The 14,314-nt window shown below is 30.6% G+C and overlaps 1 protein-coding gene and 1 long non-coding RNA gene across 3 annotated transcripts in view; one reads left to right on the top strand and one right to left on the bottom strand.

The window, feature by feature from the left end:
- The window catches only part of LOC107369267 (neuroligin-4, X-linked-like), a 57,624-nt gene that overhangs the window by 2,097 nt on the left and 41,213 nt on the right, over nucleotides 1-14,314 (bottom strand). Inside the window, exons 5-9 of one of the 2 annotated variants that reach the window (XM_015937216.3) lie at nucleotides 12,433-12,866; nucleotides 4,476-4,843; nucleotides 1,752-1,918; nucleotides 562-801; nucleotides 109-470 (exon numbers count right to left, since the gene is read on the bottom strand). In XM_015937216.3, the coding sequence (XP_015792702.2) occupies nucleotides 109-470; nucleotides 562-801; nucleotides 1,752-1,918; nucleotides 4,476-4,843; nucleotides 12,433-12,866 (1,571 nt within the window). The remainder of the gene's footprint in view (nucleotides 1-108; nucleotides 471-561; nucleotides 802-1,751; nucleotides 1,919-4,475; nucleotides 4,844-12,432; nucleotides 12,867-14,314) is intronic. The other variant, XM_089269721.1, reaches the window with a different exon arrangement.
- LOC149093323 (uncharacterized) lies at nucleotides 6,869-10,049 on the top strand. The gene is made up of 2 exons (XR_016200200.1): nucleotides 6,869-8,505; nucleotides 8,843-10,049. It is a non-coding gene; the product is annotated as an uncharacterized LOC149093323 (long non-coding RNA).

The following is a 14,314-nucleotide window of genomic DNA, read 5'->3' on the forward strand; positions in this document are numbered from 1 at the left end:
GTTTTCCTGGTTCTTCTTTTCATTTCTATTCTTAGTCTTTTCCATTGAAACAAAATTTTTGATTTAACATTTTGATTGACAAACCTTTGAAAGCTCTGCTTCTGTTACCTGTTTAGCTTTGTCGTTGTTGCTGTTGGATGACTTTTTGGATTTAATCAAATCACGAGTGTAAAAAAAGCCAGCAAAAATGAGAACGTTCAGGATGAGAAGTGAACATCCAATGGCAATTGTAACACTTAAGGCTGTTGTATAAGTTACATGGGTACCAAAAAAGTTGACTATTGAATTTGAAGATTGACTTGAACTTTTGTCACTTATGTTTGAATCTAAGGCACTTGGACGTTGATCACCACTGAATGATGATGATGATGATGAGACTCCTTCGAGTGAGGATCCATCAAGAAGCCCGGGATGAGTGATTGATGAGTTTGGATATGAAGATGAAAGTAAACCACTTTCACCAATTACTACTGTTAATAGGGAAGAAAGAGAAAAACAAAAATGAGAAAAGATTTGATTTGATTTTTGTTGATTGTTTGCCAATCAAATGATTGAGATTACCTGAAGAAGGGGATAATGAGGCTGATGGTGAAACAGCTGAGGTTGATGAAGATGGTGAGAGAAGGATTGGAAGACGATTGGCACGGACGATACCATCATATGTTGATAAATCACCATGATTATGAAGTAAATGATGATCTTGGTTGGCTGATGATCCAGGAACATGTAACTTAGGAATTAAGTTTAACCAATAAGACATTCGATGAGCATGATAATGATCTCGTAATTTAGGTTTAATTGCTGAAAGAAGAAGCAGAGAAAAGAGAGAAGAAAAAAAAAGAGATGAAGAAGGAAAAACATTAATCCAAATAAATAATGACGATAATTGATGATAAAAATTAATGTTGAAAAAAGAGGTCAACAGAGAAGAAGATGAAATGATATAAACAAAAATGATTTACAATTAAAAGAGACTCATTGAATTGGATCGAATGATGTAAATTATAATTAAAAGGAGAAAACCTTTCATCATACAAACACCTTCACTTGATGTTACATTTGGTGCAGAGAAGGGCCTTGCTTAGGTTGAGATGTTCATCTCTAATGGTCTAACCAGACTGATGGAATAGATGAAGATGATAAAAGTCTGATGAAGCATGTGACTATATAATATATAGCTAATGATCATGAGATATGGTGAAACTCTGAATATACACATTGGAATGGGAATAACAAGTCCAAGGAAATAGGAAATTGTAAAGCGAATAATAAATAAAGAATGTTAATGATGTTATAAAAACCAAACAAGTGAAGAAAGAAGATGAAGGAAAAGATGAAAATGATGAAGAGTGAACTGAATGAAAGAGAGAAGAAAAAAAGAAAAGAATGAGAAAAATAATAAGGAATTATATTGATAGAGCAGGGAAGGGGAAAGATAAAGGAGATGAAAAGTTATCGACAGGAAAAGGTAAAGAGGGAATGGAAGGGAAGAAAAGAGCAGGAAAAAAATGACGAGAATGAGAATGAAGATGATAATGAGCAATGATGATGGAATGAGTTGAAGGTGTTTAAGGGTTGCACTGAGTGAGCAATTAAGATCACCAAGAAGTGGAATGGTAAAGGCAAAAAGGAAATATCATTAATGAATGAAGGTGAACTGCGAAATATATAAATATTACAAGTGCTTATTGGTTTCCTGATTTTTTTGAAGGTGAAACATGAAAATGATAAAGATGAAGGTGAATACTTACTCAAAGCATAATACTGTTGTTGATGCTCTTCATAAATGGGCCAAGTTATTTTATCAATACGATTATTATTATTTCGTGATTCCCTGTTAATATTACTATAATTATGATAGTTGTTATTACTGTTATTTGGTTTCAACATGTCAAGATCATCTTTATTGTTGGGATCTCTGAATTTGTATCAGTTTTCATGGTTATCATCATTTGCCAAAATCAATTACCAAGTCAAGTGTTATTGTTTTTGGATGAAAGTTGAAAAAAAGATGAAAAATTGAAACAAAATATTAATATATGGTTAAGAGACAATTATTGCTTTTAAGATGAAAAAACAACAAAACATTAACATTTTTTTGCCTTCATTTTGTTCACATTTTCAGACCATTTTTGTCAACTTGAACAGTTGATATTATTTTAGCTTGATTGTCATTATCGTCTAATTAAGTATCATTAGTCAAGCTTAATTGACTTCACTAGAAGGTATTAAAATAATATTAACTCTCTCATAACAGCCAAGTTGTGTACAGAAAAAAAGAGTTATCATTATCATGTTTTCATCAAATTATCGAAAGAGTCGAGTTTTTTCATTCTTCTTCATTCCCTGTTATCCTTTTCATCTTATTAAGGAAATTAATAAACTTTGTTATCATTATAACAATTGAATTTAGTTTGATAGTTCACAATGATTTGCTTTAATTTTCAAGCTTAAAGGATTGGAAATGAAATTAAGTTTAAAGATTAAGATTTTTCCAGTTTAATCCAATGAACTTGGTTTCTATTTCTTGAGATTCAATAGAAAAGGTAAAAACATTGAAATTACATGTAATTGTTCAAAGTTATTCAGTGAGTGATTTGCTTAGAAATGGGAAAAGAGTAAAATGCTGAAGAAAATTTGGAAATGACAATTTTTAAAGTGAAATTAAAAAGCTATTTTAGGCTCAGTGTTTGGATAATAAATTTCAACTAACAAAACATTTGAAATCTATCATGGACTTGAATCGACTCTTGGTGATTTTCATCGTTAAGAACGAAATAAATCAAGTTATGTGATCAATTGAAGTCGAGTTGCAGTTTATTGTCATGATAATGCAAAATAATCCGCAGAAACCAATTAATCTTTGAGTTCTGGTAATTGTAATATTCATATTTAGTCTTGACCATTGTCCTCATATCTACAATTACATGGATCACATAATTTAAAGGATAAAATAGAGTCTGGGCAAAAATGAATGGATCAAGAAAAATACACAAAAGAATTGGTCAAATCATTTTACTGTTCATGTTCATGGTGATGATAAAAAAATAAAGATTCTGAAAAAAGAAGAAGAAGAAGAAGGGAAAACAGGAAAAGTATTATTACACAGGGATTCATTGATTATAACGATTTATTTAATCTTCATCTGTTTTCTTCTTTTCATCGTCTTTACTGGTAAAACAATATTGATACTGATGGAGTTGATTGAGTATCTTTGGGTTTGTCAATTTAATCATCAAAGCTTTTCCTCTTATTTTCATCCAAGTTGATTCAAATTGTTTAATCAGTAGACCATGATGATGAACATAATGATACTGATAATGATGATGACAAAAACAAATCTATTATTCTTTTGTTAATTCAATTCATTTGTTAAGGTGAATTTCATCTTTTTTTACTTTCACTCAACTCAAACAATATCAATTGCTGAAAACTGGTTTGTAAAAGGCCTTTTCAGAATGTTCATAATTCAGAGAAAATTGGAAATTTTTCATGAACATTGAGATAAGCTCAGCTATTAATAGATTAATATTTAGTGTTTTGAAACAATCTCATGGTTAATTTCCTGGATTTTGAATTGATTGTTGACCTTAAAGTATTATTGCTTTACCAAACCAAAATGTTGGCTATAAAAGTAGACTTGAGATCATTAGTGTGCTTTAGATTTGCCTTAACAATTCAAATTAATCTTTATCAATTTATTACCAACATTGTAATTGAGTTAAATGATCAACTAACCATCTTATAATTTGTTAAGTTAAGCTTTTCAAATGGTAAGACATGACAAAGAATGGAAAGCTAATTAAATGACAAATGAATGAAACACTCAATCAACCCTGAATGTTGTACACTTGAACAATCAAACTGGTTACTGAAAAGGTTAACAATAATTGTAAGTTCATTTTTAATCATTTAAAGGAGAAAAAACTGATTTTCCAGATTAAATTGTATTCATTGGGATTTTTTAATAGATGAAATTATTATCCCTCAAAAGGATTATTAATTGTTTAAACAAACCAATTTAGGTTTAAAAACATTCAATTTTTCCGCGATTCATCAGTTTCATGAGTTTGTTCAATATTTTGTTTTGCCTTGCTTTTGCAAATAATGATGATGATAATGGCAAGTTATTAGTTTTAAATTAGATTTTAGCTAATAGCGTTATCATTATAATCAAGATTTGCTGAAATGAAATAAACGCAAATGAAATTTGATAAGTTTCTGTTAAAGGATTGGAGTGAAATGTAAAGCTTTATAATGAATAAACTGCTTCACCATCATTAGATAATGATTAAATGAAGATCATTTTACATTATGGTTTATGGTTTGACTATTAATATAATACTTATTATAAAATATTAAATAGAAACAACAATCAAACTAATAAAAATGATGATAATGTGAGTTATGAAAATAGTTAAGAGAAAGTAAAACAAAGGCAAATTAATGGTGTGCGGTGTAACGCTGCTTCTTACCCATATTTAGCAAAGGCAACCCAATTGGTGATTAAAGTTTCGGACAAGGCAATTTCACTGCGAGTGTAAGACGATGAAAAATGGGACAGTTTGAGGCCGGAGATGAGCGGAGCACCAAATAGGTAATTTAATTCTTGGCCAGAGACACAGCCAAGTCTGGACGGATAGTCACCCTCTTCAGTAGAGTATAAGAAGCTGTAAAAATAGGTTTTCTTGGGACGTCGTGAGTGAAGGGTTGCTACTTTAATCAATGGTGCAACCACCAATGAGTCCGATAAAAGGTCGGTTAAAGAGTCCAGTATGTTTAATGGATGGCTTGTTGGTCGAGTCCAATCCGTGTATTCATTTGATATAGTTAAATAGATTTCCTGAAAAGAAAAAAGAAAAAAATTTGAGTTAGAATTTTTGAAATTGAATGCTTTTTTACACACTAATCAATGTAACCCAAAATCTGGTTAAAATTGAAAGCCTTTGATTTGTATTCAAATCGTTATTTGTTTTTCAATTTGATTGCAGATTTAGATTTTTCAATCAATTTGGTTTACTATTTCACTGGTTAATTGGCAATTAGAGGGGAAAAGTTGTAAAATGATGAAAATCTATGTTTCTATTGATACGTCAATCAACTATTGGGTAACCTTTGATTTGCTTGATGATTGGTAATAATGACACTAGAAACCAATTGATTACGAAAACGAAATCAAAATCATCAGGGAATGAATTACGATGCTTTTGTTACCTTATTGTTATTAACTGTTTATAGCTTCACTCGCTTTTTTTCACCATTAGGTTTGCTTCTCGATTGCCAAACCAAAATCAAAATGAACGATTGAATTAACAATTTGATCAATTGATTTGTCATCTGATACTTAAATTAATCACAATTGATCATAGTGATAAACAAAAGCAGAAACAATTGATGATTTTGTTGATCATAACCAATTTTCACACCAATCAAGAGTAAATGTGACACAGTTTACAGTTCAACATAATGAACGTTTCAATCAAAATATGTGCATTTGAGATGCACTCAGATTCAGTTTTGCCCTGTTCAAGTTGAACTTTGTTTTACTCGTTGTTTGAACCATTCCTGTTAATTAGCAGCTCAGCGCGATAACCATTGTAACAGAATAGCACACACTGATTAACTAATTAATGATGATAATGATGGTACGAGACAAAAAGAGTAAGCTGGTTATTAAGTTTTTGGCAACAAAATAACATGATATACATGTATATGAGTGAAGACTGGATGAGAAAAGCTCTTGAAGGTTTCCACTGTAGTAATAATCATCATAATCACCATCAGAATCATAATGTTAGTGATAAGCTGAAAGCGATACAATGTGGTTCACACTTATGATTTTACTACCAATTTGAGTGTTCGTGTAATAGACTTCAACACTTATTCCAAAAAATGATCTTTCCCTGGTAACATTATGTTCAATATATAATGAAACATTGTAATATTGATTTTCTTTTGCTCCGTTACCATCATCATCATCATCCCTATCATTATTATCAGCAGTCAATGTGTATTGATAAACTGAACACTATCGTCAACAGTTGGAACAATAATAGTAACGAAAGCTGATGATGTATCATTGGACCAAGGTTGAGCTAATTAACCTTTTCAATTTTATCGGATCCTCTTGTTTTCCCTTGTTTTGTTTCCTTGTTGTTAGAATTTTCATCTTCACTTTTCACCATTCCACCAGCCTTTCCCTTTATCCTTTTCTTTTTCTACTCCTTTTTCTTTTCCTTTCTTTTTTTGGCTTGTTTATTTCTTTTACCAATTCTCTCAGGGAAATGTGTCTGATGGACTATCCAATGATATCAACCAATCTGTTACAGATATACGATCAACTTTACGTAACAATACCATCATTATACTGATAGAAGTCTTCATCTTTTTTTCTCTGCTCTCGTCTTTCATCATTCATTTTACTTGACTTTGCTATTCACTGAGAGACCAAAATATATATATAAAAATATATATAAAAAAGAGAGAAACTCATGTAGATCCAAACAATGAGAAACAACTGGAGAAATAATAAGGTGATTTGTTGAATATCACGATGTAATAAACAAATGATGTTCAGTTGCATAAGAAAAACAATAACAGAAACAAAAAAGAGGCAAATTAACATTGACATTAACAAATGTAACAAGAGCTGTTTCAGAACAAATGACTTACTTACTTAAAGAAAACCATTATAATTTTATAATTAAAATCAGGAATTAATCTAAATAAAAGCCAAGAAAAAATTCAACTTTCATCACAAGCTAAAATAATCAAAATAAACAGTAAATTGAGAACGAAATATCTTAATAAGATCAGCTGCAACTTTTCCCGGTCTTTTGGGTTGCTGCCTTTTTAGCTACTCAGGCGCAGTCACATGTCCAGCGGTTCACGCCAATTTGCTTCAGCGTTTTAACCAAGTTTTTTTTGACAATTTACTTTTAAAGTTATTTTTATTGTGTTTAATTTTTTTATTCAAATTTTGGAAGACTATGGAACCCATTGAACCCATTGATCCCATGGATCCCACGGATGATGACGAAGACGTTGATATTACAGAGCCTCGCTCTCAATACTATTATGTGAAGTTTTGCTATCTATTGGAATATACTGTTGACCAGACTTATGCAAATATTGTTCAAGTCATTGGCGATAAGGCTGTACCTCGAGAAACTGTTGTTGATTGGGTGGAAAAACTGAAACAAGGAATTATTCTTTACCAAGATTCATCTAATCACAATTCATCTAATCACAATTCATCTAACCACAATTCTTCTAATCCCTGATTGTGATTGATTCACTTGTGTCTTCACTTTAACCATCTGAATCAAGAATATGATTTCTGATCTTCACTAAACGATTTCACAGCTCTTTGGATTCAACGTGCACCTCCATTTTATCATCTATTAATAATTGTAAACTATTATTAATAAAACACTTTTTTGGACAATTTATCTTCACCTTTATTTGGTTCTCGTGTGTTAGACATTCTCATCACCATCGTCACTTTTGACAAACTTAATTTTTTTCATTCAAGACACTCTTTTCATGGTTTGTGATCAAATTAATACAACTCTCTGCCTGACGAGATCTCATTTAATCTCATCTAGGATTACCATTCTACAAATAATGAGAAAGAAAAGTCTCCATTGGTTTCAACATTCTTCACTTAAGTAACCTAATGAACTAGACTGAATAATATGTAACCATTCTGTGTCTTCAATTTCATTACATTACCCAGAACCTTCTTTTTCTCATCTCTAATCAAGATACTATATCACAAAGTATGCAACTTATCACCACCATGGTCTAATCATATTATACAATCATGATCGTTAACCCCTTCCACCAAACAATTATCAACATCATTTACATTTGGAAAGCAGGAGGAGAGGAAAAAAAACAACCAACTTCCACTTCTGTTTACTGTAAAGTTTATCTTTTGGTTTCATCGACTGAGGTGCAAAAAGGATGTTGAAAAGGGACCAACACAGTAATCTCAACCAATGGAACCCTGTTAACATTAATCTAAATCTGAAATATGAATATAAAGGAAGCCAAAACATAGTAAAAGTCCAATAACAAGTTTTACTAATAAACAGTGACAAAGTGAAGTTTGTAAAAGACTGGTTAACTTGGGTTTAAGTCGCCAACTTTTTTTTATACCGTAGCTGTTGTTTTATCTATGTATTTATCCAATTATAAGGCAATTTGAAGAAACAAGGAATAAAAGTTAACTTGATGGATTGGCTCAATAAAATTATATTACCCTGGTCTGTTGAAGAATTACTGAGAATCCTGAGCCTTTCTTAATTCAACGTTATTCTCTTTCATTATACTCTTTCTCCTGCTTATCATCTGCTTCTCCTTTTTTCCTCATCATCATCCTGTACATCATCTTTAAGCAAGAACCATCCATACATAAAGTACACATAGACACACACACATAGGAACAAAAGTTTAATAGTATCAAAGAAGGAAAAAGAAGAAAAATTCGGGTTACCAACTGTAAGTACCAAAAAAGAGAAGAAGAGAGATGAAAATCCTTAATAATAATAATAGTAATAATGATGGTGATAGTAATAGTAACAACCTTTTCTTGTTGGTCAGTAATGATAACAAGAATAGACTTGATCATAAATTTGCTTCAACACTTATTACAACAACAGCAACATCAGTAACAACTTATCCAAGGAAGAGGCAAAAATTTAGACTCTTTCAAGCCAAACATGTAAAAATATATAAACGAGTGAATGATCATTATTATCATTATCATTACTATTATGGTTATTATCATGATTTAAATGTTTAAAGGAAAGATTAATCTTTAAATTTTCTTCCACAGTTACTTCAAATTCAATGGGAAATATTGAAAAATAAATTTTAAACAAAACCATTAACCAAGTCAAATTTAACATCAACACGGGATCCATAAAATGAATATTTGACCATCTAAAGCTTTATTGTTGGCCTAGCAATACGGTTTTGTCAAACTCAAACACAAAAGTTATAATTTTGTGTCTCTTCAATGGAGGAACCAACAAGATTTGGCAAAGGCAAAATAAAAGTTAACCAAGACAATAATAAGGAATAGTTGATAGTTATTTAAAAATGCCATTTTCCAATGGATATATCAACACTATCAACAGCAGACAACAACATCCAAAACCGTAGATTATTGAATTGTAATGTTTATTCTTGTTTCCCTATCTTTTGAGGTTCCTTTTTTTCTGAGCATTTTATTATTTCCCTTTCGAGAAAAGGTTACCTTTTACCTTGTTAACCATTCAATGTACAAAGAAACTCATTTATTTAAATGTTTTTCTTCCTCTCTTCTTCTCTCCTTTCAACCCATTTTCCCTTCAATCAGGTTAGAAAATTTTATTCATTTTCAAATGATCTGTAAGCATCTTAAATGTTTTCTCATCATTTCCATTCAATTTCTTTCTTCTCACAAACTTCATCTTCATCTTTTCCCATCCTTACCACTTCATTTTCAACTCTTCATTTTATTTCCCAAAAATTTGGTTACAACATTTAAACAGAAGAAAAAAAAATCTCAAAGTAAACATTTTGCTAACCATTAACTGTTGAATGAATAATGATAGACTTCAGAATGTAACAGCCTCGAATTATTTATTCAAAAATTTCTCTGCAACTTGAACGCTATTCTCAAACTTCGACTAAAATCCCCATATTTTGACGTTTGTCCCAAGTTCCAACGACTTAAGTCCATTTCCTTCAATCGTGTTTTCCCTGATTAAGTAACTTCTGAAATAAGTCAAAGGTTCCTCCAGACGATTATTGGACCAGATTCAAGTTTGAAATGATTTCTTTTATCGACCCGAAAAGTTTTTCTCAATAAATACACTGTAACTTTCGAATTTGTTTCGAAGATGGAATAATCGAAAAAATGATCTTAAGACCAATGTTTAATGAATGATCTGAATTTGTCGTTGAAATTCGCTAATGTTCTTAATCTCTAATCTGTTAAGCACTGTAAAAGTTAAACCGATAGATGAACTATTAATAAATGACTTTTTCTGTTGTAGTAACTTCATGATTTGAACCTTGACCATTCAATCTTAACCTCTTTTCACTTGGAGTCTGGGTGAGCATCGTCTGTGAAATCAATACTTTGTTCCGATTGAGTAAATTGTTGGAGGAATATTCAATGATTAATGTTGACCATTTGCATATATGAATACATCTAAATACATGCAGACAGAAAAGGATTTCAGAAGATGACTATAAATGTAACTTCAAATCTTATAAATGAAATAATATCAAATATAAACCATGTAACATTGAATATCCTTCAAATGCAAGTCAACTGCGTCTCTAGATGATCAGATGAATAGTAACAACACAGATTGAAAACAAAAAACGCCAAAGATTCAAATGGATTGCGTTTTAATTTTTGTGCCATCTTTAAGGATAAACCAGTAAAGCAATAACATTAATCTGTGTCTCTGCAACTGTCTTTTAAGACTGATTTTGCTCTAAAAAAACATTAAAACTATTCTCATATAACTTTATGATTGACTTTGATCGTTTTACAATTGTGTCAATAATCGTACAAAATTTTATCTCATAATGATGATCATTTAAAAGACATTCATTTGTGTTCATAAATGATGGATTCACTTTCAATTGACACTCATCAAAGTATTAGACAAAACTAACGTTTAAATGTTAACTCAACTTTCAACTCATTTCATTTCATGTAAATGTATAAAATTTGTATTCTGTCAAACAACTTGCCATTCAAATTGAATATAAAATTGAACTGAAACAATTTCAATTCACTTTCATCACAATTTTGATTCATTCGCATTAAAACCAAGTTTTGTCAATTGAAACATCACAAAGCCAAAGGCTATAACCATCAAGATGGACAAAATATTAGCTGGACCGAGTGAAATTGTTACTCAAACATGAACATGATCTTTTGTTTTGCTGTCCTTTTGCCACTTTCAATTGACTTTATTTAATTTGCTTTCATCAACATTGATTGAATTGACAATTAACTTATCCGAATGATATTAAAGTATATTAAATGATAAACAGACAAAATTAACCATGAATCAATGTAATGGAAAGAGAGAAGCAAAAAAAGCTTTGAAAGTATACAATGTAAGCCTACAAGGCTCAAACTGGTAATATATCAAAAATTATCAAAATAATATCTTGTGACTAAATCCCTGAATAGTGTTGGGAATCAATTGAAAACAAGCTAAAAATGTAAGAAACATGTTAACTTGGTTTGAGTATGATTGGAATAACAATTAGCTTTGGCTGGAAAGAGTGAAGTAAAGTGAACACAAATAATTGAAAGACATTTTTTGGTCCCAATCATTTTTCCTTTCCTTACATGATTAACAATGTAGATTGAATTGGCAAGAATACAAGGAGAATGGAAACTCGAAGAAACAGGATAAATTGTAACTTTTATCCAACATTCACTCGACATTGTCCAATTTATCTGACGATTGGCTTCTGTTCCTCTCTAAATTCAATCAACTTTCAAGCTCATTGGAACCTTCAATTCAGCGAATAAATTAATACAAAATTTTCAATCTATTTGGCTGATCCAGACTTGCAATATCAGGGAACTATTCATTGGTCATAACTTCAATCAAAACATTGATTATAACGAATCGTATTAATAGATGCTCAGAAGAGACAATGAGATTACTCTGAATAAACTCAGATATGGAAGGACAATAAGAAGTTTTTCTTTGGAGTAAAAGGGAAAAACTTGTGAACAGAATCTTAAAAATTGAAATTCTTCACCAAGAGTTGGATATTTAAATGTGATCGTTCAAGCGTTTACACTCTTTTCACATGGAAGTCAAAATTCAAAGCACTTGAGATGTTACTTAGCTCAACTTGACTTTTCTATTGGCTCGTCTTTCGTTCATTTCTAGATCAATAGATGAGCTAATTTTGACTAATTGTCATTATGTAAGTTTTAGTAATGAGATTGGATGAGTTCGTTGCTAGAGTAACGATATTTTTATTACAATGAAAACTTAAACTAACTATAAAAGTTTCCATTGAAGATGCTTCTATTAGTCTGGAAAATTCAATTTTCTTTTGCAATGAAGTTATCAGTTTTAATCTGCTGGGAAGTTTACTTAAGAATGAGAAGTTTAAATTTCGGCAATTTTCTGATTCTCCTTTTAGACTGTAATTAAAAGCGTGGCTTAATTGGAACAAGAAACTTAATGAGTTGTAAAATCAATTTAATTTTATAAGAAAATTGAAATTAATTTCATCATTAACCAAACAAGCAAAAAATCAAAGGTTAAGTGGAAACATGAAATTAGCTGATGATGAAAGTAAATGGAAACAATTAAGGAATCAGATTGAACAAATGTTTGATGATATTATTTAAATGTTGAAGAGTAAAACTTTGGAATCATTTCTCACCTGTAAATGGTAATCGTACAAATTGCGAACCAAAGTGCGAATAATGCGATCACGTTTTGAAGGTTCGATACCTTGATGAACATCTGAATCGGTAAATGAATGAAAATATTCTACTCGAGTGACTCCAGTTAATAGTTCGTACGATCCAAAGAGCGAAGTTTCATCAGTCATCAAAGTCAAAGGATCACCAGGTATAACAATACCATCAACTGTGGGCCCAAAAAGGGTCAAGTGTTTGGGTACATCAAATGAGACGGACATTATTTCGTCAAGAGACTTTTTTCTCAGGCAGTTCAATAGAACGGTATTTTTATTGTTATCACTTGTACAGCCAACTCGATCAGCAAGTATTTTACTGTACTTGATGGAATCCGTGGCCATGGAGAACGGACTCAATGCTGAACCACTCGACATGATTGCACGCTGAAAAAGTCCTGTAAAAAGGAAAACAAAAACTAATTATTTGTTCATAAATTTTCATCTCTAAATTGGCTCAATTTCTCGACTTAAAGTCAAAACAAAATCTTTTGCACCTTTCCATTGACTTTACATCGAATTAGCAAGTTGCAAGTTTCAGACTATTTCAATCGATTTTTTCCTTTCAATCCTTTACAGATAAACATTCAACTTTGATAACTTTTCTTGTTATTACACAAATGTATTGCCATTCATTGACCATCAGTAAAGGTCAACTAAAGCCCTGAAGAGACAAACCTACATTTATGTATTTTTGAGAGTAAAAACAAAAATTTGAAATTCGAGGAAAAATAAAGCCAAAAGTTGGTTTACTTTGCGAAATCATTTCCAGAATAAAATAATTAAATTAAACTCTTAAGAGATTTAATCGCAGTAATCAAGTGTAATTGAACAAAGTGAATTTGTATCAAATGACCATTTGACCTTATTTGATATTTTTACGAAACAAAATGAAACAAAAACTATTCTTTGTCCAAAAGTTCTTTGACTTTTGAGTTTTTGCATTTTTCATCTTTACTCCAAACTCCATCTTTATTATTCAATATGAGTATTCATCTAATCGAGTTGTTGAGCTGAAAATGGATTCGATTTGGAATAAAATCGATCCAAGAAACGATTATGTAAAACTTATGAAAAGACTTTTCCTTCAATCCTATTCAATTCAATTATAAGTGAGTTATGATAACTGAGCTCTGATTAGTTACCAATCAAAGTAATAAGTTTTATTCTTGGATAATTTAATTTCAAGCTTTCTTCATCAACTTCAGTGATTCATGAATGGAAAAGCTAATAATGTTCAACTCATTGATTCATTACTTTTCATTGCCGTTTCCATATTTGAACATTTTTAATGATATTTTATTCACTTTGCTCTCATTTCAAGAATTATTTTTGCATCTTTTGTTCAACAACAAAACATGCAATTGTAATCATTATCATTTGACCATTGAGACTTGCGATTTGCTCTAATGATTAAGAAATTATGGTTTTAATGAGCAAGAAAAAAAAGAGAACATTTTCCATGGAAAAATCTCAATTTTACATTTTTGTACTTTTCATATTAAAAATGATTATTTTGCTTTACTTTGAACAACAATAACCATAACAATCTTGAGGGAATTTGAAAAATGTTAACTTGATCTTTTGTTTTTCATTGTTGCTTTCATTATCGTCACCATCGTTATTGAATTAAACAGGGTAAAAATGAAATATATTAACACGTAGTTATAATTTGTATACAAGAGTATACTAGAGTATGAAGACAATATTGCCAAGGTAAAGAATTTTAATTAGTTAATAGTATTTTTATATTGCTTTTTAATATAATAATAACTTTAAATGGGGATGAAATGGATGAAGAAAATTCTGTCAAGGAATAACAAAAATGCAATGTTATCACAATTTT

This window comes from Tetranychus urticae, chromosome 3 (assembly GCF_039701765.1).
Source record: "Tetranychus urticae isolate SD_2017Ah chromosome 3, NJAU_TeUrti_SD_1.0, whole genome shotgun sequence".
Taxonomy (NCBI): Eukaryota; Metazoa; Arthropoda; class Arachnida; order Trombidiformes; family Tetranychidae; genus Tetranychus; species Tetranychus urticae.